The sequence below is a fragment of the Odocoileus virginianus genome, chromosome 20 (genome assembly GCF_023699985.2).
Source record: "Odocoileus virginianus isolate 20LAN1187 ecotype Illinois chromosome 20, Ovbor_1.2, whole genome shotgun sequence".
In the NCBI taxonomy this organism is placed as follows: domain Eukaryota; kingdom Metazoa; phylum Chordata; class Mammalia; order Artiodactyla; family Cervidae; genus Odocoileus; species Odocoileus virginianus.
The window spans coordinates 8,461,603-8,487,501 of record NC_069693.1 but is presented as its reverse complement, the minus strand read 5'-3'; the positions used below and the strand labels follow the sequence as shown (position 1 = coordinate 8,487,501).

Here is a 25,899-nt window from a genome sequence, read left to right as displayed (position 1 = left end):
CAATCTTACTTCAAATCCCATTCCTCTCCTGTGTCATTTTATGGGCAGCACTACCATTCCTTCCAGTCACCAGGCTGCAGATTTCGGTGTTTCCCTAGACTTCTGCCATTTCCCTTCACTCCCTGATTATAATCCCCAAGTCTTTTGCATTCTGTCACCTGAATTCCTCTATTCCAGTCCATTCCTCTTTGCAGGCTCGGTCAAAACTCCTCTCCTGCTTGGACTCTCCCTGTATCAGCCCTGTTTCTGCTCTCCCAGAGCCATGTCTCACCCCTCTATCTACTCTCCACTTGGGATCTAGAGAGGTCTTTCTGAAGCCCAAATACGATCAGGGCTGGCCCACCCCTGTTCAAATTCCATCCATGGCCTCCCTAGGGCTCTCAGGACAGAGTTCAACCCTGGTAATCTGTTCCTGCCAACTTCTCTTTCCAGCCTTATCTGTCACCACTGACTCCTCACACCATGTCTCAAAAATGAGGTTTGAGCATCTACCCCAGCACATCACACTCTCTCTTGCTCTTGGATCTTAGCACACCCTGTTCCCTCTGCTTGGAGCCTTACCACTCTGTTCTTGACCATTTATGAGCCAGAACTCAGAAGCTCTGTTAGTCCTCTGGGCTCCCCCATCTGGGTTGTCATTCCCTGAGGAAGGCATCTGTCTCTCCCATAGAGTATCCAGCCCTGGGAGAGTAAATCTGGGGTCACTTGGTCATTGCTGTGTCCCCAGCACAGGGCTGGGCTAACCAGGGGTGGCACTTCAAGAGTTGTTTGATGGCCAGATGAATGAATAAATGAACACATGGGAGAGACTATGCCAGGCAATGTCTGGGTTCACAGAAAAGTGCTACAGTCCTGACTCTGAGGTCCTGTCAACAGACATGGTGAACAAATGATTGAGTGACTCACCCAAATGCCTAGGGGAAATTTTATTTAGAGCAGCTGCCTTCCTCTTCTACCCCTGTTCTCCAGGGGCAGAAAGCAAACCTACAGTGAAAAAAAATCAAGCCATAACTCTGTATAAGGGAAAACCTGCTAGCTACCTGCTTGAGGAAGGGGGCTAGGGGGCCTCAGTCATCCTGGTCCTCATCCTCATCTTCCTCTTCGTCTTCTTCCTCTTCTTCCGCAGCCGCCAGGGCCTGCTCCTGAGCAGCCTTCAGGGCCTGCTCCTCCTCCACTGTGGGGTCGCTCATCTCTATTGTGTCGGGGCCGCTGGGGTACTCGTGCTGAATGGGGGCTGGCAGGGATGGGTTGAAGTTCTCAGGACTGTACTTGTGGCCCCAGCCAATGTAGATGTTCTCAAATTTCCTGGAGGAGCAGAGAGATGCTGGCAAGTCCTCCCTCAAAGACCCCAGCCTGGACTTTTGTTAAAGGTGGACCCAGTGTAGGCACAGCATGCCTGCAGAGTTGTGGGCGGTAGAGTGAAATGGGCCCACCAGGTTTCCCTGTTCATTTGTTCTTTCACTATTTACTGGGCATCTTCCTAACTGCCAGATTGTGTCCAGAGCTGCAATGTCTAACAGCACACATAGCTGGTGAGCGCTTGAAATGGGGCTGGTGAGACAAAGGAACTGAATTTCGAATTTTATTTAATTTTCAGATTTCACTTGTGGTTTCTTTGACCTGTTGATTGTTCAGGACTATGCTGTTTAGTTCCTACATACTTATGAACTTCCCAAATTTCCTTTTTTTAAGAGATTTTTTGTTGCTGTTGTGGATTAATTTTTTTCAAGTCTTGATTTAATTTATTACAATTTTGCTATTTTATGTTTTGGTTTTTTTGTCTTCAAGGCCTGTGGGATCTTAGCTTCCCGTAGGGATTGAACCTGCACCCCCTCCACTGGAAGCTCAGATTCTTAATCACTGTGCCACCAGGAAACTCCCTCAAATTTCCTTCTTTAACTGATTTCTAATTTTATTCCAGTGTGGTAAGAGAAGATATTTTATATTATTAATCTTTCTAAATTTATCATTTGGTCTATCCTGGGGAATGTTCCATATGCACTTGAAAAGAATGTGTGTTTTACTGTTGTTGGATGGTGTGGATTTTATTTAATTTTAATTAATCTAAACTATAAAACCAATACTTCATTTATTGGAAGACATCCAAGTATGTCTGGGACAACCTGGGCACATGAATCTACTTTTTCAATTGTAAATGTTGTGAAATCTGAATACAGGTCAAGTATTTCTGATGAAAATTTAGTACCTAAGGGACTTCCCTGGAAGTCCAGTGGTTAAGACTCTGCATTTCCAATGCAGTGGAGTGTGGGTTTGATCTCTGGTTGGGGAACTAAACTGGCCGCGAGGTGTGGAAAAAAAAGTTCAGCACCCGAATTGAGATCTGCAAGTGTAAACTTCACTCCAGCTTTTGAAGACTTAGTATGAAAAAATACAAAGTTGCTCATTAACAATTTTTACATTATTGATTTCATGTTGTAATAAGAATATTTAGGATATTTGGAGTTGAATACATTATTAAATGAATTTTGCCTGTCTTTTTACTTCTTGAATGTGGCTACTAGAAAATTTAAATTTTCTACATAAATATGTGGCTCATATTTTATATATATTGGCCAGCACTGATCTAGCCGTGGGAGCCTAGCAGTGAACAAATTAGACAAGAATTAGAATTGCTGGCAGAAACCAAAGCAATATTGTAAAGCAATTATCCGTCAATTAAAAACAAATCAATATTAAAAAAAGAATTAGAATTGCTGCCGTATTGCCTACATTCTAGAGGGAGGAGACTAATAATACACAAGGATGTAATTGGTTGGGTCCCAGCCCCACCAACTCACCTCTCCCCAGACTTTTAATGGGTGAGGCAAAGAGGAATAAGTGGGAGAAAAGGGAAGAGCCTGAGAGACAGGGAGAGAGCCAGACAGTTTGCCCTGGTGAGCAGTGTGGATTTGACCTTATTTTCACAGCCTTGCTGTTCCCTCGAGAATCCTTTTCCTCCAGATCTCTTTGTCGGAGGCTTCAAAATCACTGCTTCCTTGGAAACCCCTGACCTCTGCCAGCCCTGGTCCCTGGGGTCCAGGAACCAGCGCCTCACCCAGGAGGCTGCACTTGCTAGGAAGGCAGAGTCCTGGGCTCCAACCCAGACCTAGGGGACCAGAAACTGCGCTTTAGCCAGAGCCCCAGGCAAGTCCTATCCACTCGCAGTTTAGGAAGCTCTGGTCTAGAGTATCCTCCTAGGGAGCTCCCTGGAGGTCAAGTGGTTAGGACACAGTGTTTTCACTGCCAGGACCGGGGTTCAGTCCCTGGTCAGGGAACTAAGATCCTGCAAGTCTCTCGGCCAAAATAAATAAATAAATCTGATTTAAATTGTTAAAAAAATAATAAAAGAAGAAGGGGAATGTCCCCTGGTTACTTCTCTTTCCCTCAAAGATTTCAGATCAAGGCTGCTTCTCCCAGGAATCCTTCCTTGATCCCTAGACATGACAGTTGTGAGCTATCATCTGTCCCTCCACTCTCCCCAGTGGTGCTTCTCTCAGTTTGGAACTGGATATTTGACTGGGGTGGGGACGGGGGTGAGGTTCCATGTGCAGTTGGCACCTATGCCTCCTCTGCCTGCTCCCAGATTCAGATCTGCTTTTTCAACAAAGTGCTTGGGGCCCAGCATACAGCTGGCAAACAGTGACATTCCAGAGTCTTTTATAAACAACAAAGTGGGGATAGATGGATGCCTGAATGGGTGGTGGATGGGAGGGTAAATGATGGGGTGGTTGGAGTGGAGGATGGGTGGGTGAGAGGAGCTCCAAGTTTGGATCTTTTGCTTTCAGAGGAATGTTGGCAAATCAGAGTGTGGCCAGAAGGGCATTGGTAAAAGCAAGCATTTCCCTTCCACGCTTCTGGAAGCGAAAAAGAAATTGCCAAGAATGTGGATAAATTATGAAGATTACATGAAATCCCACCTTTCCTTGTGAATCCCAGTAGCGAACCCCGTGCAGGTTCATCATTGAGATGGAAAAGGAAAAGCTATGAAAAATCGTCGTGCCATCTGGTGGACAGCGCTGGTAAGTGCATGCCCCGTGAGCGGAAAAGCTGCGATGTACCTGGTGAGAGGCGGCGAGACTGTCTGGAGTGTGTAGCTGAGGTGGGAGGATATGGAAATGACTTTGGCTTGCAGACCTTTTGGAAACGACCGGTGAAGGGATCCTGATGGGGAAGATTTCTGCCCATCGAGAGAAGACCCTTCAGATTGGAAGAACTGTCCAGGAGACTTAGGGAAGGAGTTAGCTTCTCCAGAGATGAGACTCTGTCCCTCTAAGGGCCATCCCAAAGGGGACGTCTGAGTCCTGTCTGGCTCCACGTCTCATAGAGCACGGAACCCTGGGACAGGGGGGTCAGATATCCAGGTCTGAATCCTGCAGGTGCTGTGTGACCGTGAGTCAATTCCTTCCCCTTTCTGAGCCTCCATTCTTTCATCCCAGAGGCTCACACCCTCTTGGTCTGGGATTTCTTGGTCTGGGATTTTAACCCTAGTGGGACTCCTGGATTCGGAGTGAAGACATCAGCCCATAGGGGCTTCCTGAAGGGAGCCGATCCGATCTGTGCCCACCCTGGTGGGTTGCCCCACCACGCCACTCTCTCATGAAGTTGTAGGAGCGCCCTCTGCTGGGGAAAACTAGAAGACCTACTTGCCACTGGCGTAGGCATAGGCCCCTGGCCAGAGATTGGAGCGCACGACCGCCACGGAATACTGCGGGCTGACGGTGCAGGACAGGCGGGCGGTCCACGGTGCCATGTGCATGATTTCTGTAGGGGAGTAGAGAGCACCAGGGAGGTCAGAGACGGGGCTGCAGCCCGCCCCTGCAATGCACAGCCCCCCAGAAGGGAAGGCGAGAGAAGGACGGCAGGGAGCAAAGAGGGAGGACGACGACGGGCATGAAGGGAACGGCGGGAACTGACAGCCCTGGCTTCCGTGTTTGAACCCTGGCTCTGACCACCTGAGGAAGCCACTCCACCTCTCTGAGCCTCAGTGATCACACCCAGGCCATGGAGACACTTATCTCACCTCCTGGGCAGGGCGGCAGTGAGCCCCGAGGGCCCCTGACCCGGGAGCCACTGTGATTCCCCTTCTAGATTGGCCATCAGTTTGAACCAGGGCTCAGAGGACGGGGTACAGGCTCCAGACTCATGGAAATCTGCGTTCACATCCTCACTCTGTCTGCTCACCCACTCTCAGCCTCTCCTCCTTCCTCCCTTCAGGTACCTGAGGTCCCAACCGCAAGTCCTCCGACATCCAGCTCAGGTCCTGCCTCCTCTGGGGAGGCCGCCCTAGCTCTCACTCCCTTTTCCCAAGCCTACCATGCATCATCATCTGGGCTGTTGCCATGTGCCAGACACGGCCCACAAGATGGACATGCTCCTATAACCCCTTGGGTTGCCCATTTTAGAGATGAGAGTGTGACAGAGGCTCAGTGAGCCGCTTTCCCTCCCTTTCTCCCAGCCTCCACTGGCCTGTGTGTGGGGCTCTTACCTGCGTCTTCTGAGAGCGGGGTCAGCAGCGGGGGCCCGACCTCCTGCTCCACTTCCTCTATGCCTTCATCTGCCTTCTCTTCCTCCTCCCCCAACTCCTCCTCCTCTTCTGTCTTCTGCAAAGGGTTCACCCAAGTGCAGCGGCCCTGCCGGTGGGGAGGAGGAGGTCAGTTGGTAGCCCCAGGGAGCAGGCCGGGCTCTGTTCCCTGGGAGGTGGTGAAGGGCCAGGCAGGACGCTGGGGACAGGTCCTATCCCCAGGGACCCAGGTGTGGGTAAAGGTCAGGGTGAGCTGCACAGACAGGAGGGTGGGGGAGAATGGGCCGAGAGGGAACCCCGCCTCTCTCAGCCTCTGTGGGCTCCGTTTAGGCAGCCTTCCATCCATTCACTTATTGCATATTTAAGGAGCACCTACTATATACACGCAGCGCTCCAGGTGCTGGAGTTACGTCCTCGAGAAAAAGAGACCCCACATCTCTGCCCTTGTGGAGTTGACATTCAACAGCCCATATGATGCTCTGTTTGCTCATCTGTGAAATGGGGGTGTCATGGGTGCCTCTCTCATTGGATTATTGTTGGGTTGAAGGAAGTACTGAAGACTCAGTAAACGTTTGTTGAATGAATGAGTGAATCTAAATGCAGAGCATATAGCAGACCTCAGTTTCAGCAACTGAATGGGAATGGCCATTATAGCAATCTCAAAAGCGGTTATTTGGAGTCCATAATCAATGTTTATCAAATAAATGAATGAATAAAAAAGTTTCTAGCACACAACAGGTGCTTCCTTGAATGGATAAGTAAATGTATGTAAAATTCAAACAATCTAGGCATTCAGTAAATGCAGGTCCACCACCTCTTATCCACACTTTCAAAATCTGAAAAGCTTTGAAAACCAAGTTTTTTCATGAGTCATTTGGCTGCAATCCTGACCTGACTGATTGACTGACTGACTGATTGACTGACCTGACCTGGCTGTTCAATGTTGCTGCAGAAATAGTGACACCTTTAAAGATGGGCTGCAGCCCCAGCACCTCCTTGACGTGTTATGTAATATATGGTATGTGCACTGTGTCATCTTTTTGTTTTTGTGTATTTTTAAAGTACTCTCATTTTTATAAGTACTTTTGCTTTTTTTTGCCATGCCACTCGTCTTGTCAGATCTTAGTTCCCTGACAAAAGATCAAACCCCCACCCCTAGAAGCCTGGAGTCAGCAAGAATACTGGAATGGGTTGCCATCTCCTCCTCCAGAGGAACTTCCCAACCCAGCTCTCCTGCATTGCAGGCAGATTCTTTACCACTGAGTGACCGGGGAAAGCCCCTCCTAACTACTGGACCACCAGGGAATTCCAATGTCACCATTTTCAAATCTGAAAAATTCGGGATTCCAAGAGGCGTCTGGTCCCAAAGGTTTCTGACTGGGGACTGTCAACCGATATCTGTTGAATGAATGAATGAATGAATGCATGGAGGACTACTACCGACCACAGATGCCTCGCTGCCAGCAGGTGCTTGGTAAAGCTAGTTCCAGAGTCACACCTGGTTCTACACCCCCCACTGCCGACCCCGGGCCTGGGCGCTGGAGTCCCACCCTCACCTGCGGCAGGATGTGCTGCGTGTGGTGCACCCAGTTGGCCATGGAATCCACTAGCTCGAGGACTGGGATGCCCTCAAAATCGGGGTTCTCCTCATAGGAGTCGCGCCCGGCTCCGCCCTCCTCCTCTTCGTCGCCCTCCTCCTCGCCAAACTGGTAGAAGCCAAGGGGACTGATGTGTGTGGCGGCCGAGATGCGAGCGATCTGGGCCCGCAGGTAGTTGGCCTCGTTGCCCGGGAAGGGCGGGTAGCTGATGACCGGCGCGTCCAGGTAACCCGTGAAGAACTTCCTGATCTTGCGGGCCTGCACGATCTGGATCGGCGTGACGTGGGGCAGCCGCATCCACGGCCGGCCCGGCTCATTGCAAACGAAATACAGGTACCTGTTGGTGCCGATTCGGCTCTCTTCCTTGGGGATGACGGGCGGCGGCTTCCACGTGGGCTTGGGGATGACGTCCATGACCTTGTCTTCGTCCTCGTCACCCTCCTCCTCGTCGTGCGCCTCCATCGCCTCTCCGCCCTCTGTCATCTCCTCCAGCTCTTCCTCCTCCGCCTCCTCTTCGCCCTCCCGGAATTCCACCTCGGCCACCAGGTAGCTGCGACTGAGCCCCAGGATCTTGCCCCAGAAGCGGCAGGTGTGGATGGGCTGCTGCTCCACCAGCTGCTTCAGGGCCATGAAGATGCGGAAACTCTCATCGGAGCTCAGGCCCACACCGGCCTGCTCGAAGTAGAAGGCCTTCTCCATGATGTTAGGCACCGCGGTCTCAGCCTGCAGGGGGGTGGGGTAGGGAGCGGAAGGCAGAGGGAACCAGGTTGAAGCCTTGCTCCCCATGCTGATTCTCCTAGAGTCCAGAGACTTAAACTATTCGGTAACCCAGTTGCTCACGCAACCATTTCTGGCCACTGATGTATGGTTGTGTGTGCCAAGGGACAATGATGCTTAAATAGTACCTGTGTGAGTACTCAGTTGCTCGGTTGTGTCTGACTCTTTTGCAACCCCCATGGACTATAGTCCACCAGGCTCCTCTGTCCATGGGATTCTCCAGGCAAGAATACTGGAGTGGGGTTGACATTTCCTCCTCCAGGTGATCTTTCCAAGCCAGGGATCCAACCTGCATTTCCTGCATTGGCAGGCAGATTCTTTATCACTGAGCCACCTGGGAAGCCCTTAAATTGTATAGTTGATGTAAAAGATTTGGGGACAAACATACTGTGTTTTTTTCTTAAAGGTGTATAATGCATTCACATTTTCTTCAAAGCTCCATTTGTGAACCCGGTGTTATTAATAAAAGGAACAAGTACTGCATCTTCTTTCTATTAATGCTAGACTGGTTCCTTATTCACAAATATTAGAAGTCCCTCTCCACGGGGGGATTATGTATTCCCACCCCCACCCCTGCGCATTCAGGATTGGTCATGTCACTTGCTCTGACCACTTGAAATGGGAGTGAAAGGGACACGGGTCACATCCAGGCAGGAGCTGTAAGAACCTGTGTGGGGTTTGCTATGCCTTGATTTTCCTGCTCTGCAACTGTGGGGGCCTGAGTCACGGTGGCATCTCCATCACCATTCATCTCAAGTAGCTGATGAGCCGAACCTCCTAGTCCAACCTGGATGGGTAGGTAGTGTGAGCGAGAAATAAACTGTGTGATGTTAAGCCGCTGGGCTTGTTGCACTGTTTGTTATCTCAGCTCGACATGGCACACCCTAATACTCTATAGGAGGAACACCATGATTTTGAAAGTGATTCTGGCAGTTTCCCGCAATCTGAAAGATAGGGCAAAAGCTTCTTTGCCTAATTGACATTTACACCAGCAACTCAGTGGGACAGTCAAAAGTGAATCCCCAGACTGACTGTGCTGCCGGCAGGGAAGCTAAGTGAATGAGCAAAAGAAACTCTCTTTGGAGTGTGTGCCTGGCCCGTGAGCCTGTGGCCATCACCCTCTTTCTGGGAATGTCTTCTATCCACTTGGCAATGGAGTGGCCTCACCAACCATGATCAAATTATGTCACCCTGCCCTCTGGTCACTGTTGACTAGAGCAAGTGAGGACCAAATGGCAGCTCAGGCTCTCCTTCTCTCCCTCTGTAATTTGTAACTGGGTGGAGAGAAAGTACAGCTGTTGTCCGCCTGCTTAGAAATTACTTCTCTGGGTTGGCTGGGTTTGAACCCAGGTTGGTCTGGCTCCAGAGGCCATATTCTTAGCCTCTACTCTTTAACTCCTCTATTAACTGTGGAAGCTTCCTCTTTCTTTCTCCCAGTTTCCAGGAAGATGGTATCTATGATCTGGGGGAAAAGATTTCCTACTGGCAATTGGATGGAATTTAAAAAATTAGGAGCACAGGGGAATCTCTGAATGCCAGCTTGGCCTGGGGTCCAGCTACATTCCTGCCCTTGGGTTCGCTGGGTTCAGTCCACTGAATCAGCACCATCCTCAGCCCCCTTCTCCATTGCTTGCTTTCTCCAGGCTGGAGAAGTGGAGAAGCTCCACAGTCACTTTCCCAGCCTCCTTTGCAGCCAGGGATGGTCATGTGACCCAGTCTGGCCAATAAGATGCAAGCAGAGATTTTCTGAGGGGCTCCAGATTGACTGATTGACTGGACCATGCTGCCCAGCTTGTGGGATATTAGTTTCCCAACCAGAGACTGAACCAGCACCCTCAGCAGTGAAAGGGCCAAGTCCTAACCACTAGACTGCTGGGGAATTCCCTTGCTCCCTGGATTTAAAGAAAAAGGGAGTCAGTGGGTGGGAGGGAACTTCTTGGTGGTCCAGTGGTTAGGACTCAGCCCTTTCACTGTTATGGCCTGGGTTCAGTCCCTGGCCAGGGAACGAATATCCCACAAGCCGCATAGCTCAACCAAAAAAAAAAGGTGGGGGGGGGAACATACTGAGAAGAGCTCCCCACTCCCCTTTCGGGGCACTGGTGTGGAAATATGATGTCTGAGGCTGTAGTAGTCATTGTTCGAACATAAAGTGATAAACAAGGTACCAAGCGTCAACATGATGATAGCAGAACAGAAGGGAGGGAAGCGCTGGGACTCTCCAATATCTCACAGAAATGCTGCCCCAACTGTACCCACTCTCAGCACAGTGAAGTAATGAAGTGTTTTGCTGGACTGCTTGGGCCAAGTCCCTGCAGCCCAAAGTGACCCTTACTGAGATAAGGGTCAGAGATAGGGTTTATACCCAGGCTTTAGCCTGACAACTGCTTTCTTGGTTTGGATGGAGTAAGGGCGAGGGATGAGGGAGAGAGAGGGGAGAAGATAGCCCTCAGTATCCCTTTGCTGAGGAGCCACCTTGCCAACTCTATACTGCTTGCACCTGACTGTTAGGTGTGAGAAAAACTATCTTGCCTAAGCCACTTGTCTTCATTTCTGTGACATCTATTTCCTGTCTTAAAGTGATCTCTGTTGACAAACAAGTACAAGAATGATACTAAAGTTTCTTTAAAACTATAAACGTAAGACTAGTGAGGAACTTTCCAAAACAGAGGTGCAGTGACGGGGAGCCTTATGCCAACTGTGCAGCCAAATCTGCTATGCAGCGATTGTACACAACAGGCAGGAGAGTCCCAGAACAGAAAACCATCTACAGAGCAAGGCACAAAGCAGGGACTCCAGAAACAGACTGGAGTCCATACAGGTGTAAATGAATGGCAGGGGTGGCATTTTCAAAGCAGCGGAAAGGACAGTTTTCCCATAAATGCTGTTGGGGAATCATAAAAGAAACAGAAATTCTTTCCATTTGAAAGAAATAGAAAATGAGAGGAATGAGAGCCCCTCACACAGAAAAATAAATACAAAATGCTGAATAACAACTTCGATTTTCTTCCTAGAACCATGCACAGGCCACAGATACCCGCAATAATTTTGCCCTTTTACAAACCTCATATTAAAAACTCCAGCTCCAAAAGCAAACATCAAAAAAACAGCGACCAAAAAAACCCCGCCTCCAAGTTCTAAGGGGTGGGGCCTCTAGTGACTTGGCTTTGAAGAGGGCGGAGCCTCCCTCAGAATTATATTTCAGGGGGCGGGGCCGGGGTGGAGCCTCCAAAGGCACAGCGTTCTAAGAAGGCGGGGCCATCAGGGACTGGCGGTAGATGTGGGTGCGACCTGGAGGAGACTGCTGATCTAAAATTTAAAACCGTATTTTCAGGTAAAACTGTTCGTGTCTAAGACTTCTAAGGTCTGCATTCTTTTTTTTTTTTTTTTAGTTCTACCACTTTATTGCTACCAACCCATCTCCCTCCACCCTCGTGCACACATGCTCAGTCATGTAATCTCATGGACTTCAGCCAGCCAGGCTCCTCTGTCCATGGACTTTTCCAGGCAAGAATACTGGAGTGGGTTGCCATTTCCTTCTCCATAAGTCTGAATTCTTATCTGTCTAATCTGTCTAAGCAGATTCCCACCTGCGCTCTGCTCACCCAAGGGCTTATTCCTTGGCCAGAGTGTCGTTCCCAGGTCTCTCAGCATCTCACTCCATTGTGGCCAGAATCCTAGAATTTCAGAAGCATGAGACGTGAGCACAGACCAACAGCATCTGCAGAGATGACCGAGATGATAGCCCAGGCTTTGGAGGACACAGCTCTGCCTTCTTCGTCCTGTCTTTTCTAGTTTTGAGCCCTCTAAGTCCTTCCTCCATGAATAGGAATAATAAATGGCACTTGCCTTAAGGTTGCTTCAGGGATGAAATGAGCCTACACTCCTAAACCTAGGAGATGTCAGAATTATCGTAAACAGAGAGTTGTCAACAAATGTTTCTTTATCTTTCTTTCTTTTTGGCTGTACCACAGGGCTTGTGGGATCTTAGTTCTCTGACCAGGGAAGGAACTGGTGCCCCCTGCATTGGAAGAGTGGGGTCTTAACCACTGGACCACAAGGGAAGTTCCCCCAAAATGTTTCTTAAACAAGTGAAAGAACATTTCAGCCAAATTTAAGCCATCATCCAATGCTGTATCCAATGCAGGAGATACCATCCAACGCAGGAGATGCAGGTTCAATCCAAGGGTTGGGAAGATCCCCTAGAGAAGGAAATGGCAACCCACTCCAGTACTCTTGCTGGGAAAATACCACGGACAGAGGGGCCCGGCGGGCTACAGTTCATAGGGTCACAAAGAGTCAGACATGACTGAGCGACTGAACACAATGCTGGAAAGAAAATCATGGAATTAAATATTCTAAGGATAGTAGAATGTTCATGAGTCGTGGGTGGAAGACTTGTTAGCAGGTCTCAATTTGCAAAAGAGGAAAGTGAGTCCAGGGGATAGAACGCACATTCAGTGTTGAAAAACTCCAGAAGGTAGCGGGTTTCATAGAAAATATACACGAAGCAGTTATTTTGCAGAAAGGAGGAAAGGATAGCAGAAGAAACCAGCCTCTGCCTCCATGTGGTGCTGGAGTCAGGTTTCTACAACGTTTCCTCTGCTTCAAACCCTCTGGTGATGCCCCAGTGGCCTCAGGAGAAAGCCCAAACCCCTTAGCCTGGCGTTCAAGGCCCTCTGTGACCGGTCCCACCACTACCGCTCTTTCTGCCGCTCGCCCCTTCCCACTGGCTCACTCACCACCTCCTCCTCCATCTCCTGCTCGCCCTCGCCGCCGCCGCTCCGGCTGAACAGCGCCCTCTGCCTCTCGGCCATCTCGTAGGTGGGCTGCATCTCCGGGTCGTCCCGAAGCGTGTCCAACTTGGGGTGGAACCATTCCCACTGAGTGGTGCGATTCAGCGACTCCAGGAGGAACAAGGGGTCCTCCGGCCTCTGGTTCAGGATCTTGGTCAGCAGGTTCACCAGGTGCTCATACCTGCTTCAGGGAGAGGGGAGTAGGAGGTGGGGGACATTGATCACTCAGTTTGCTGAGCTTGCTGTTGTGTATCTGGCCCTGTCCCTGGTGCTGGGGACACCGTAGATAAGAGAAAAGGTCCCTGCCCTGATGGACCTGACAGTCTGGTGATAGAGACAGATAGTAACCAAATGGGCAAAATATACAAACTATAAGAAAGTGTGTAGTTATAGGGAGATAAACAAAGGAGGAAATGGGGATTGGAAATCCCAGGGATAGGAGATGGTTTGAGATAGGAGGAGTTTTAAATAGGGAGGCCAGGGAGAGCCTCACCGAGGTGACTTTTAAGCTGAGATCTGAATGATCTTATTCAGTGAGGGGGTGTACTGTGCAAATATTAGAAGGAGGAGTGTTTCAGTTGGACGGAATAGCATACGCATAGGTCCTGAGACATTTCATGAGTCTAACATAATCTTGATACCAGAACTCAGGGAAAGTAGGAGAAAGGGAAAGTCCATGCTAATCTCATTTAGAACTATATATGCTGAAATCCTAAGCAAATTATTAGCAAGTGGTACCTAGCATTCTTAAAAGGATGTTGTTGTTGCTGTTTAGTTGCTCAGTCCTGCCCAAATCTTTGCAACGCTACGGAAAGACTGTAGGGCTGGAGAAGGAAATGGCAACCCACTCCAGTATTCTTGCCTGGAAAAGTCCATGGACAGAGGAGCCTGGCAGGCTGCAGTCCATGGGGTTACATGACTGAGCATGTGTGCACGAGGGTGAAGGGAGATGGGTTGGTAGCAATAAAGTGGTAGAACTAAAAAAAAAAAAAAAAAGACTGTAGGGCAGCAGGCGCCTCTGTCCATGGACTTTTCCAGGCAAGAATACTGTGGGATTATTCAAATAGTTCCAGAAGTCCTAGCTACAGCAATCAGAGAAGAAAAGTAAATAAAAATAATCCACATTGGAAAAGAAGTAAAGCTCTCCCTGTTTGCAGATGACATGATACTGTACATAGAAAACCCTAAAGATAGTATCAGAAAATTACTAGAGCTAATCAGGGACTTCCCTGGTAGTTCAGTGGGTAAGACTCCATGCTCTCAATGCAAGGGGCCCCTGGTTCGATTCCTGGTCAGGGAACTAGATCCCACATACTAAGACCTGGCCTAGCCTAAAGAAATTAAAAGAAAAGAAAAGAAAATTACTAGCGCTAATCAGTGAATTTAGCAAAGTTGCAGGATACTAAATCAATACACAGAAATCACTTGCATTCCTATATACTAACAATGAAAAATCAGAAAGAGAAATTAAGGAATCAATCACATTCACCATTGCAACAAAAAGAATTACATATCTAGGAATAAATTTGCCTAAGGAGACAAAAGAACTGTACACAGAAAATTATAAGACACTTTGGGCTTCCCTGGTGGCTCAGAGGTTAAAGCGTCTGCCTGCAATGCGGGAGACCTGGGTTTGATCCCTGGTTTGGGAAGATCCCCTGGAGAAGGAAATGGCAACCCACTCCAGTATTCTTGCCTGGAAAATCCCATGGACAGAGGAGCCTGGTGGGCTACAGTCCATGGGGTCCCAAAGAGTCGGATACGACTGAGCGACTTCACTTCACTTCAATAAAGAAAGGCAATGCCAAAGACTGCTCAAACTACCGCACAATTGCACTCTTCTCACACGCTAGTAAAGTAATGCTCAAAATTCTCCAAGCCAGGCTTCAACAATATGTGAACCGTGAACTTTCAGATGTTCAAGCTGGTTTTAGAAAAGGCAGAGGAACCAGAGATAAAATTGCCAACATCTGTTGGATCATTGAAGAAACAAGAGAGTTCCAGAAAAACATCTATTTTTACTTTATTGATTATGCCAAAGCCTTTGATTGTGTGGATCATCACAAACTGTGGAAAATTCTTCAAGAGATGGGAATACCAGACCACCTGACCTGCCCCTTGAGAAATCTGTATGCAGGTCAGGAAGCAACAGTTAGAACTGGACATGGAACAACAGACTGGTTCCAAATAGGGAAAGGAGTACATCAAGGCTGTATATTGTCACCCTGCTTATTTAACTTACATGAAGAGTACATCATTAGTAATGCTGGGCTGGATGAAACACAAGCTGGAATCAAGATTGCCGGGAGAAATATCAATAACCTCAGATATGCAGATGACACCACCTTTATGGCAAAAAGCAAAGAAGAACTAAAAAGCCTCTTGATGAAAGTGAAAGAGAAAAATAAAAAAAATTTTAAAAAAGAAAGTGAAAGAGGAGGGTGAAAAAATTGGCTTAAAGCTCAACATTCAGAAAACTAAGATCATGGCATCTGGTCCCATCACTTCATGGCAAATAGATGGAGAAACAGTGGAAACAGTGACAGACTTTATTTTTCTGGGCTCCAAACTCACTGCAGATGGTGACTGCAGCCATGAAATTAGAAGACACTTCCTCCTTGGAAGAAAAGTTATGGCCAACCTAGACAGCATATTAAAAAGCAGAGACATTTTTTTGCCAACAAAAGTCGGTCTAGTCAAGGCTATGGTTTTTCCAGTAGTCATGTATGGATGTGAGAGTTGGACTATAAAGAAAGCTGAGCACTGAAGAATTGATGCTTTTGAGCTGTGGTGTTGGAGAAGACTCTTGAGAATCCCTTGGATTTCAAGGAGATCTAACCAGTTCATCCTAAAGGAAATCAGTCCTGAATATTCATTGGAAGGACTGATGTTGAAGCTGAAACTCCAATACTTTGGCCACCTGATGCAAAGAACTGACTCACTGGAAAAGACCCTGATGCTGGGAAGGATTGAAGGTGGGAGGAGAAGGGGACAACAGAGGATGAGGTGGTTGGATGGCATCACTGATGCAATGGACATGAGTTTGAGTAAACTCTGGGAGTTGGTGATGGACAGGGAGGCCTGGTATGCTGCAGCCCATGGGGTCGCAAAGAGTCGGACATGACTGAGCAACTGAACTAAACTGAACTGAATGAAAGAAATCAAAGATGACATAAAACAGAGGGATAAATATTCCACGTTCCTGGGTAGGAAGAATCAATATTGGGAAAATGACTGTACTACCAAATGCAATCTATAGAGTCAATGCAATACCTATCAAATTACCAAAGGCATATTTCATAGAACTAGGACAAAAAATTTCACAATTCATATGGAAACACAAAAGACCCTGAATAGCCAAAGCAGTCCTGAGAAAGAAGAACGGAGCTGGAGGAATCAACCTTCCTGACTTCAGATTATACTACAAAGCTACAGTCATCAAGACAGTATGGTACTGGCACAAAGACAGAAACATAGACCAATCAAGCAAGACAGAAAGCCCAGAAATAAACCCATAACAGGTACCTTATTTTTGACAAAGGAGGCAAGACTATATAATGGGGCAAAGACAGCCTCTTCAATAAATGGTGCTGGGAAAACTGGACAGCTACATGTAGAAGAATGAAATGAGAACACTTCTTAACACCATACACAAAGATAAACTCAAAATGGATTAAAGACCTAAATTTAAGACCAGAAACTATAAAACTCTTAGAGGAAAACATAGGCAGAACACTCGATGACATAAATCAAAGCAAGACCCTCTAGGACCCACCTCCTAGAGTAATGGAAATAAAAACAAAAGTAAACAAATGGGACCTGATTAAACTTAAAAATTTTTGCACAGCAAAGGAAACTATAAGCAAGGTGAAAAGGCAACACTCAGAATGGGAGAGAATAATAGCAAAAGAAACAACTAACAAAGGATTAATTTCCAAAATATACAAGCAGTTCATACAATTCAATGCCAGAAAAACAAACAACCCAATCAAAGAGAGGGGATAAGACTTAAACAGACATTTCTCCAAAGAAGACATACAGATGGCTAACAAACACATGAAAATATGCTTAACATTGCTCATTATTAGAGAAATGCAAATCAAAACTACAATGAGATATCACATCATACTGGTCAGAATGGCCATCATCAAAAAGTCTACAAACAATAAATGCTGGAGCAGATGTGGAAAAAAAGGGAACACTCTTGCACTATTGATGTGAATGTAAATTGATACAGCCACTAAGACGGTATGGAGATTCCTTAAAAAACTAGAAATAAAACCCCATATGACCCAGCAATCCCACTCCTAGGCATATACCCTTAGGAAACTAAAATTGAAAAAGACACATGTATCCCATTGTTCATTGTTGCACTATTTACAATAGCTAGAACATGGAAACAACCTAGATTTCTATCAACAGATGAATGGATAAAGAAATTGTGTTACATATACATAATGGAATATTACTCAGCCATTAAGAAGGAATGCATTTGAGTCAGTTCTGATGAGGTGGATGAACCTAGAATCTATTATATAGAGTGAAGTGAGTCAGAAAGAGAATGATAAATATCATATTCTAATGCATATATACAGAATCTAGAAAAATGGTACTGAAGAATTTATTTATAGGACAGCAATGAAGAAACAGACACAGAGAATAGGAGAATAGGCTTATGGACATGGGGGAGGGGAGGAGAGGAGAAGCTGATGAGATGTATGGAAAAAGTAACATGGAAACTTACATTACCACTTGTAAAATAGATAGCCAACAGGAATTTGCTGTATGGCTCAGAAAACTCAAACAGGTGCTCTGTATCAAACTAGAGGGGTGGGATGGGGCGGGAGACAGGATACAGGAGGGAGGTTCAAAAGGGAGGGGATATATGTACACCTATGGCTGATTCATGTTGAGGTTTGACAGAAAACAACAAAAGTCTGTAAAGCAATTATCTTTCAATTAAAAAAAAAAAAAAAAAAAAAAAGAATACTGGGGATTGCCATTTCCTTCTCCAAGCGGATCTTCCCAACACAGGGATGCAACCTGCATCTCCTATATTGGCAGGCAGATTCTTTACTATTGAGCCATGGAGGCCCCTAAAAGGTGACACACCATGATTAAATTGGGCTAACAAGAATGCTAGACTGGACTGATATTAGAAAAATAAGGAAAAAAAATTAATTCACCACATTAACATGTTAAAAGAGATTATGTGAGATCACCTCAATAGGTGCAGAGAAACTAACATTCACTATCCACTCATGATATTTAAAAACCTAGGATACTAGGAATAGAATGTAACATTTTATAATCTCATAAAGAGGAGACATGTGTAAGCTGCAGCACACACCAAATGTAATGGTGAAAGACTGAATAATTCCCCTATGAGATTGGAAAGAAGCCTTCTTTTACCACTTCTATAAAATGCACTGGAGAGCCTAGCCAATGAAATATGACATGAAATAGAAAATGTAGACGCGCGGCGGGAGCCCTGACTCGAGTCAGCAATAAACTTCCCTTTTTTTGCGAGTTGCATTGTCTTGGAAGCCTTCTCTCTTCCCGCTCGGGGATTCAGACATTGGGCATAACATTTGGGGGCTCGTCCGGGATCCCTTGACCGGGGAAAGAGAACACTTTCAGGACAGAGGGGAAGGATAGATATAGCACCGGTGCTCAGGCAGAACAGGAAAATCCAGTGTAAATCCGAGGCCCTGCTGGGAAGCAGGAAGGTATCTGGCACAGGAGAAAGCTTTCCATAAATGGGGAACGGATTGGACGTTCCAGTCATCGCAAGACCGAGGCCAGCGAGTGCGCTGGAAGGCTGCCGGCTCTGCAGGAAGGGGAGTTCCTCTCCTGATCCCGAGTCTGGTGAACAGTGGACGCCATTCGCTTATCTCAGTAATCTATCTTTGGATGAAGATCAGATGCCTCATGACCTGCAACCAGGACTGGAAAAAGACATAATTTAAGAGACGGTCTCCAAACTGGATGGAAGGACTTTGTATCAGGTACTCTTAATTAGCTCATGCACAATGAAACTGAAGGGAAATTAACTCTTAGATTAATTCCCACTTCCAAAGGCCCCTACTAGATTGGTCTACAGAGAAGACAGCTGACCTGATCTCACCTTAAAATGATGCTCAATCAGGAGAAACTACACTACACCAGGATGAGAAGACAGCGACATCAGAGGCAGACAGCTTGTCCAAGATGCTAGACCTGATTCGTATGATCATTTATAATGTTTTCTTGACTTCTTAGACCTTTGCATATAAATCAAATGCTTTTCTTTCATAGGCCTGATTCTATGTTAGTTTTAAAAATCAATCCAATTGTTGGGTTTGTGGCCAATTACCTGTATCTAGTTCTGGGTTACCTTGGTAAATTTCTCTACTACAAGACTCTAACTGGTTGGCCCTGAGGAAATTTACTTAAAATATATATATATAGTCATATTCAGGTCACTGTGATACTATCAGATGGGATCCCCTCACTGGGCCAATTAATAATGCCTACTCTGACTCTGGCTATAAATTTGAGCCTTTTTCTATTCCTCAAGCTCAATTGGAGCAACAAGAAAAGTTTTAGCAAAAGAAAAAGAAATTTCCCACAATTATGAGATATATTTATATAGATAACACCAGGCTATGGTAATTTAGGTTTAAAGTCTCCTCTGTGTTGAAAACAATTATATCATGCTAAGGATAATCAGTCTAGTAACACTAGAAAACTGGGCTACGTGCCTTATAGATGGTGGTGCCAATGTATAATTTCCCTGAAAGATAAAGATTCGTACAGAGTAGACTAAGTCAGACGACCTGGGATATACTGGGCTACATCTAATGGAAGCTCTTAAGTCTTACTTGTGACTTTACTAGTACTGCTGGCTATGTTCTTTGTATTTCACCTGTTTACAAAATTGCTATTTCTTACAGTGCCAAATGTGTGACTGAGGCCTCTGATAAAATAATATATAGTTCCCTATAAGATTGATGATGATGGCAGTGTAACTCTAGTATGAGAAAAAGCAACAAGAGGGAATGTTTTCCTGGACCAAGAGGCTAGTAAGACAGGTGGTCCAGAGAATTTTGGATACTGTTTTATGGCCCAGTCCAGTAACAGCACATTGAATGGCCTGTCAACAAAATTTTTGCCAAACCTGAGAATGGACATTGAGTGATGCATGTCCTAAAGCATGCAAGTTTGGGATCTATGAAAGATGCTGCGAATTAATCATGGCAAATGCTGACCACCCTGAAGTCGGGTAAGATCAGAATGGTTCGTGCCTGGTGCAAGCCTTCAATGTGTCTTGAGAGACCATTCTCTCTTAACTGAAAACATGCATATATGGGCCATCTGCTTGCATATACTTTGTCAAATGGACTGTAGTCGACTCTGAAATCAGTTTTCATGAAAAGACATTAGCACTGAGTTTTCGGTGTAGTAGATCCTAAATGTCGTAGAATGGTGGCTTGCACTGGAAACTGCTAGACTTTGATCATATGAAACTGGCCCTATCAGGAAGTAAGGAAGTCTTACAGAGGATTAGGGGGTACATATGCAAACAGTCAATTAGAATGACTCTGGAAGGCTGTTTCGGATGTCTGCAAAGCAAACAGCATTGAATAGTTAATTCTAGTTAAAGATTAACCCATTCTTGATTTATACTGAGAACATGCATCTATGGTGCACTGCTTGGAAGACCAGAAATGTTGACAGAGTGAGGAAATGGTACTAGGATGGGATCAGTAATCCTGGCTAAATCATTTCAATGTGTAATTCAATTAGAACTACTGTATTGTAAACTAGTTTAGCCTTCCAGCTATAGACGAAACCAAAAAAAAAACAATGTCTGCTAAAAGATAGTAACTTATACCTTACTTTTTATAAAACTAGGTAACTGGCCACCTGGCTAAAAGTCTCCCCGAAGTGCCAGTTCCAGACTGGGTTTCAGGCCTATTCTTCTAAAAGGAAAGAGATTTATTTTGTCTACTAAAATTCCAGTTATCCCTCCTCCAGCTACTAATAACTGCGTATGTTACAACAAAATGGCAGACCAGGGGATTGAGATTTTAATCATACAAGGCTCAGATCTAGGACTTGGGACTCAGGGAAGGTCAAAGAGGCTGAATAAGCCTGTATTTTACAGTACAGCAGATCTGTACTCCAGAGTCGCCACCCCACAGAGTCCTGCTCAGTTTTAATTTAGAGAACAGGGTGACTATGACTGTGATAACTTTCTGTCAAAATGGGGCATAGGACTGCCTCATCTTGGAGAAGAGACACTGAATTGGAAGTATTCCTGAGTTCCAAGGGGTGGATTCAAACAATTGCTAATCAGAGAAGGGAAGAAATACAAAAACAGAGGGGGAACAATCAAATGGTGGTACAGCCTTGAGACGGGTCTTGGTTCCTACTCAAAGAAATATGCATAACAATGTCTTTTGAGTTCTTCTACAGAACTAGAGCCCCCACCCAGGTGGAAGATGGTAACTTCAGACTAAACACAAGATTCCTAGAACACAGCTCTGTTGCTTGACCACCAGCCAATCACCTCAAATGTTGCCTCCTGTTTCTGGGGACCAGTGATGACCATCCTGTTAGGTCTCCTGTTTGGCCCCTATCTTATCCCTGAGAGGCACCAACAGTTTCAAACTAAGTTGCTGTTATTACAAGAGTAAAAGCTGGTTTCAGATATAAAACACCCCAACTTAGGTCAGGTATAGAGAGACTTCTGCTCTGCTAGGCAGGCCTACACCCAGGCACAGCAGGAAGAAGTTACAGAAGAAAGAGACCTCTGCCCCAATTCCCAAAAAGCATCTTGAGTATGAAGTCTCTCAAGGGGAAGTTGTTAGGAAAAACACACTGCCTGTCCGTCTACCTAATGTTACTCAGATCTCAATATTCAACTGTCCCCACAGATGATATAAAAGACCCATGATTGGGCCTTCCATAGAAACAAAGACAGGGGGGAATGTGGGGCTGCTGGGGCTGGCAGGCGGCCCGGACCTGGGTTTCCGTTTCCCGTGAAATGGTGGGATTCCCCGCCCCCATCAGGTAACCTGGAGCCAGCCAATCAACATGCGCCTAGCAAGAAAAAGGGAACCTATCAGGGGAAAGCTGAAAAGCCCGCGAACACCCAAGTTCGAAAAAAGCCCGCGAAGGTTTGGGCCAATAAGATTACTTTGCAAACATGTAACCAATCCGCTTAAGCCAGCTACCAACTGCTTATGCACACCTTATAAATTGCGTAACAGCTTGAGCTCAGTGCTCTCTGACCCCGTACCACTGCGTTGAACGCGCAGCGGGAGCCCTGACTCGAGTCAGCAATAAACTTCCCTTTTTTTTGCGAGTTGCATTGTCTTGGAAGCCTTCTCTCTTCCCACTCGGGGATTCAGACATTGGGCATAACAATTGGCAGGTGGATTCTTTACCACTGATCCACCTGGAAAGCCCATATAAAGAGCTCTGTTTAATTGACTAAAGGAGAGTAAAGTATTTGCATAAATTAATATAGTCTGAGGAATATAGAAACTAAGCCAAATGTTATTCAAGTTCATGTGATCTAGGATAATTTGGGAGAAAACAAACAAGTCGGTTGGCCTGATTAAAACAGGCATTCTTTAGAGTTATCAATGTTAAAAATAATGCAGACATGCAACTTTCATTCCATCTTGGTTTACTAAAAGAGCTGATGTTATCTCTGTCACAGATTTGCCAGGAAAAAAGATAGCTTAAGATGATGGTTAGATGTTTAATGTTTCATGACACTTTCAAGAGTATTATAAGCATTGTTAAGAACTGTTGGGGCCAGTGTGAGGAAAGCAAGAGAGACTCTATCTTGAAGCCTGTCATCCATCTTAAAGACTGGATGTGAACTGGGCCTGAGCCCTGACCAAGAGTGAGGAAACCATTGCTAGTGAAAACCAGGTCTCCTGGAGACTTCCCTCCCCACAGATGACAGAGATTATAGTTGAGGTCAGGCTGCCCCTCTTAGATTAACCATGGAAACATCCCCCCTTAATGTATAATTATTGTCCCCACCTTTAACCTTAATTGTTTGTTCTCCTAGCACCTACTTGTTGTTACAACTCAATCATATACAACAAAGAGGTTGCTAACACGTAGTCAGTCATGTAGTAGGGGGTATAAAACTGGGCCTCTCAGAAACATCAGGGTCCTTGTTGGGAACTGATTCCCCTTGAACCCATTGGCATAATAAACTGTATTCCACTGTCAAAAAAAAGAAAAAGAAAATGTAAAATTTTAGAAAGGAAGAAGCAAAACTACCATGGTTTGCAGATGACATGATTGAGAATGGAGTGTAAAGACCTTGAGCTGAGGGTGTGTCTGGCATGTTGGAGAAATAGAGGTCATTGTGGCTGGAGCAGAGTGAGGATGAGGGGTTGAGGTAGGAAAGGAGACTGGAGTGTTAACAATATCAGCATGACTTCCATTCACCTGGGTCAGGTACTACGCTGGGCACTTGAGAGCAATGTTGAATTCTCACCACATACACTTGAGAAAAAATTATGATCCTCACTCCCCGGATGAAGAAACTGAAGCTTAGAAAATGTGAGGTCATGGTAGCACAGTCAGGATTGAAAACCAAGTTGGCCTAATTTCTGAGCCACCTGGTGGCTCAGACGGTAAAGAGTCTGTCTGCAATGTGGGAGACCCGAGTTCAATCCCTGGGTTGGGAAGATCCCCTGGAGAAGGAAATGGCAACCCACTCCAGTATTCTTGCCTGGAAAATCCCATGGACAGAGGAGCCTGGGGGGCTACAGTCCGTAGAGTCACAAAGAGTCAGACATGACTGAGCGACTCCACCTTTACTTTCACTTGGACTAATTTCAAATCATGTCTAAGCCATTTGGCAGCAGTGCTGGGTGTGGTTGAGAGCCATCACTGACGTGGGAAGGGTAAGAAGGAGAGAGCGCTTTTCAACAGGGGACTTGAGGGTGCTCACTGGTAGCCTACTGGTTAGAATTCAGGCTTTCGTTGCTATGGCCCAGGCTCAATCCCCAGTCAGGGAACTGATATTCTGCAAGCCATGTGGCATGACCAAAGAAAACAAAAAAGAAAGAGAAAAGACCCATTAAGGGACCTTGAAACTTCCAAGGGCTGGGTGCTATTGGGGAAGAGCTGTGGGCTATTTATTTATTTTGAGGTAATTTTGACTAGATTCTAGGATCTGAGGTAGGAGCTGACTAGAGGTGACATTTGGAGAGGGAGAAGGGGTTGAATTACATAGGACCTTGAAGGCTGTTATGAGAAACATGAACCTTCTTCTGAAGGCACTGGTGAGACATGGCGGGCTCTGAGCATGGGCGGAATGGGAGTCAGCTTTGTGCTTGAGCAAGACCTGCTACTTCTCCCAACTCTTTTCTCATTCTCCTGCTTCCTCCCTTGGTTCCAGTTATACCAGCCTCCTTGCTGTTCCTCAAACTTAGCAAGCTCCCAAGCCTTTAAGCTCACTGTGTCCTATGTCTGGACAATTTACCCACATGGTGCTCTCTCTCACCTCTTTCAGGTTCCTGATCAAATGTAACTTCCTTCCCTGACCTCGTGCTATTTAACATCCCCTCCCATCCCGCTTACTCTGCCCTATTGCTCACCTTAGCGGTTATCATCTTACATTTATTGTCCATTCTCCCACTGGAGTGTCAGCTTCATGAGGATGTGACGGGGGGCTATGACTGCATATACATGGCCTTGGTAAGTCCCTTTCTCAGGCAGGAAGTGTTAGTGGATAACAGGGCCTCAGGAGCCCAATCACTTGTGCTGAAATCCTGGATCTACCATACCTAAGCTGTGTTATTTTGGACATGGGACCTAATTTCTCTGTGTCTGAGTTTCCCTCCCTGTGGCTCAGATGGTAAAGAACCCGCCTGAAATGCGGGAGACTTGGGTTCAATCCCTGGACTGGGAAGATCCCCTGGAGAAGGGAACGGCTTGCTACTCCAATATTCTTGCCTAGAGAATTCCATAGACAGAGGAGCCTGGCAGGCTACAATCCATGGGGGTCGCAAAGTCTCTGACTGGACTGAGTGACTTTCACTTTTCTTTCAAAATTGGAACAGATGTGCTAAGCTCAGCCACGAGAACCAGCTGTTAACCTGTGAAGTGCTGGCACAGTCTGGTAAGTAAATGCTAACTAATGTGGTTATTTATTCCCTGACTCCCAGTCTGAGTTCGATGCCCCCAGAGTGGTCACTGGTTCTCAGTGAAGAGCAATCTCGTCTAGATGAGGAGGTGGGGCCTTGGCTGAGGTGTCTCCCTGCCTGGTCCCTCCCTCTCCCCACTCCCGGGGCCCTCTCTCACAGGCTGAGGTCGCTATTGATGCTGGTCTGCAGCAGGTAGGCCTTGGCATTCTGCACGGCCAGCTCGCGAGGTTCTGGCTCAGGCAACTCCATATTGAAGGACATGAAGCCCAGCTCAGAGGGCGAGAATTGGAGAGTGGGGTCATCCGTCATGTAGGGCCCATGCTCTGTGCCCTGGCTAAACGGCAGGTCTTCTCTCTGGTACATGGTGAACTGGCCCAGGTCTGCCGGGGGCTCCTGGTAGGCAGACTCCAGTTCCTGAAATAGGTTGCCTTCACCCTGCTGTAGCTGCTGCAGCATTAGGCTGGCGTTTTGGCTGGCCTGGAGCCTGCCCTCGCTCAGGTAAGCTTGGCGCTGCACCGCTGCGGGAAAGCCAGGGTTCACGTAAGAGTCCTCAGCTTGGAAAACCAGGTTCTCGTTTGGGGTCAGGCTGGTGCTCTGTGGCCAGCCATGGAGATTGCTCTGGTTCGACAGCGCCTCCCGACTGCCGCGCAGGATCTGGGGGTCAAGCGGTATCTGTTGCAGCTCCTCGTGGACCAGGGGCGCGACTGAGGGCCTGGTGCGCCGCCGCTCGGAGACCTGAGAGCTCCTACGGCTGGAGGTCGGCTGAGAAGGGGGCTCGGGGTCAGGTGGAGGGTCCCCCATAGTTCAAAGGGATCGCAGACTTCCAGGAAGAAGGCTTGCAGATAGGCAGGCCAGACCAGTCGCCCGAGTTGTGTGCACTCAGCAGCCGCTGGGCTAACGGCGCCGGTTGCTAGGGACGGAGGGGGTGGGCCGTTACCAGGACAGGGCGCGTGGGGATGCACGGCCAAGAAGCTGCTTTCCGCGCAGGCGCAGCCCCGTGCCAGAGGGGCTTGCAGCCTTCGGGCGGGTTGGGGGGCCTCCTG

The 25,899-nt window shown here is 46.8% G+C and overlaps 1 protein-coding gene and 1 long non-coding RNA gene across 2 annotated transcripts; one reads left to right on the top strand and one right to left on the bottom strand.

Moving 5' to 3' along the window:
• Positions 1–909: 909 nt before the first annotated feature.
• On the bottom strand, positions 910–25,784 carry RSPH6A (radial spoke head 6 homolog A). The gene is made up of 6 exons (XM_020898092.2): positions 25,014–25,784; positions 12,636–12,870; positions 7,078–7,842; positions 5,486–5,630; positions 4,644–4,761; positions 910–1,305 (listed from the first exon to the last, which is right to left on the bottom strand). Exons 1-6 carry the CDS (start codon positions 25,655–25,657, stop codon positions 1,068–1,070), a joined length of 2,145 nt encoding a protein of 714 aa, XP_020753751.1. The 5' UTR covers positions 25,658–25,784; the 3' UTR covers positions 910–1,067.
• Positions 11,145–11,751, top strand: LOC110139920 (uncharacterized). The gene is made up of 2 exons (XR_002314620.2): positions 11,145–11,227; positions 11,476–11,751. It is a non-coding gene; the product is annotated as an uncharacterized lncRNA (long non-coding RNA).
• Positions 25,785–25,899: the final 115 nt, after the last annotated feature.

Coding starts and splice junctions, on each gene's coding strand:
- RSPH6A (XM_020898092.2), bottom strand. CDS start 25,657: ATGGGGGACCCTCCACCTGACCCCGAGCCCCCTTCTCAGCCGACCTCC. Junction 12,871..25,013: donor ATCAATAGCGACCTCAGCCT/GTGAGAGAGGGC, acceptor TCCCTGAAGCAG/GTATGAGCACCTGGTGAACC. Junction 1,306..4,643: donor TATGCCTACGCCAGTGGCAA/GTAGGTCTTCTA, acceptor CTGCTCCTCCAG/GAAATTTGAGAACATCTACA.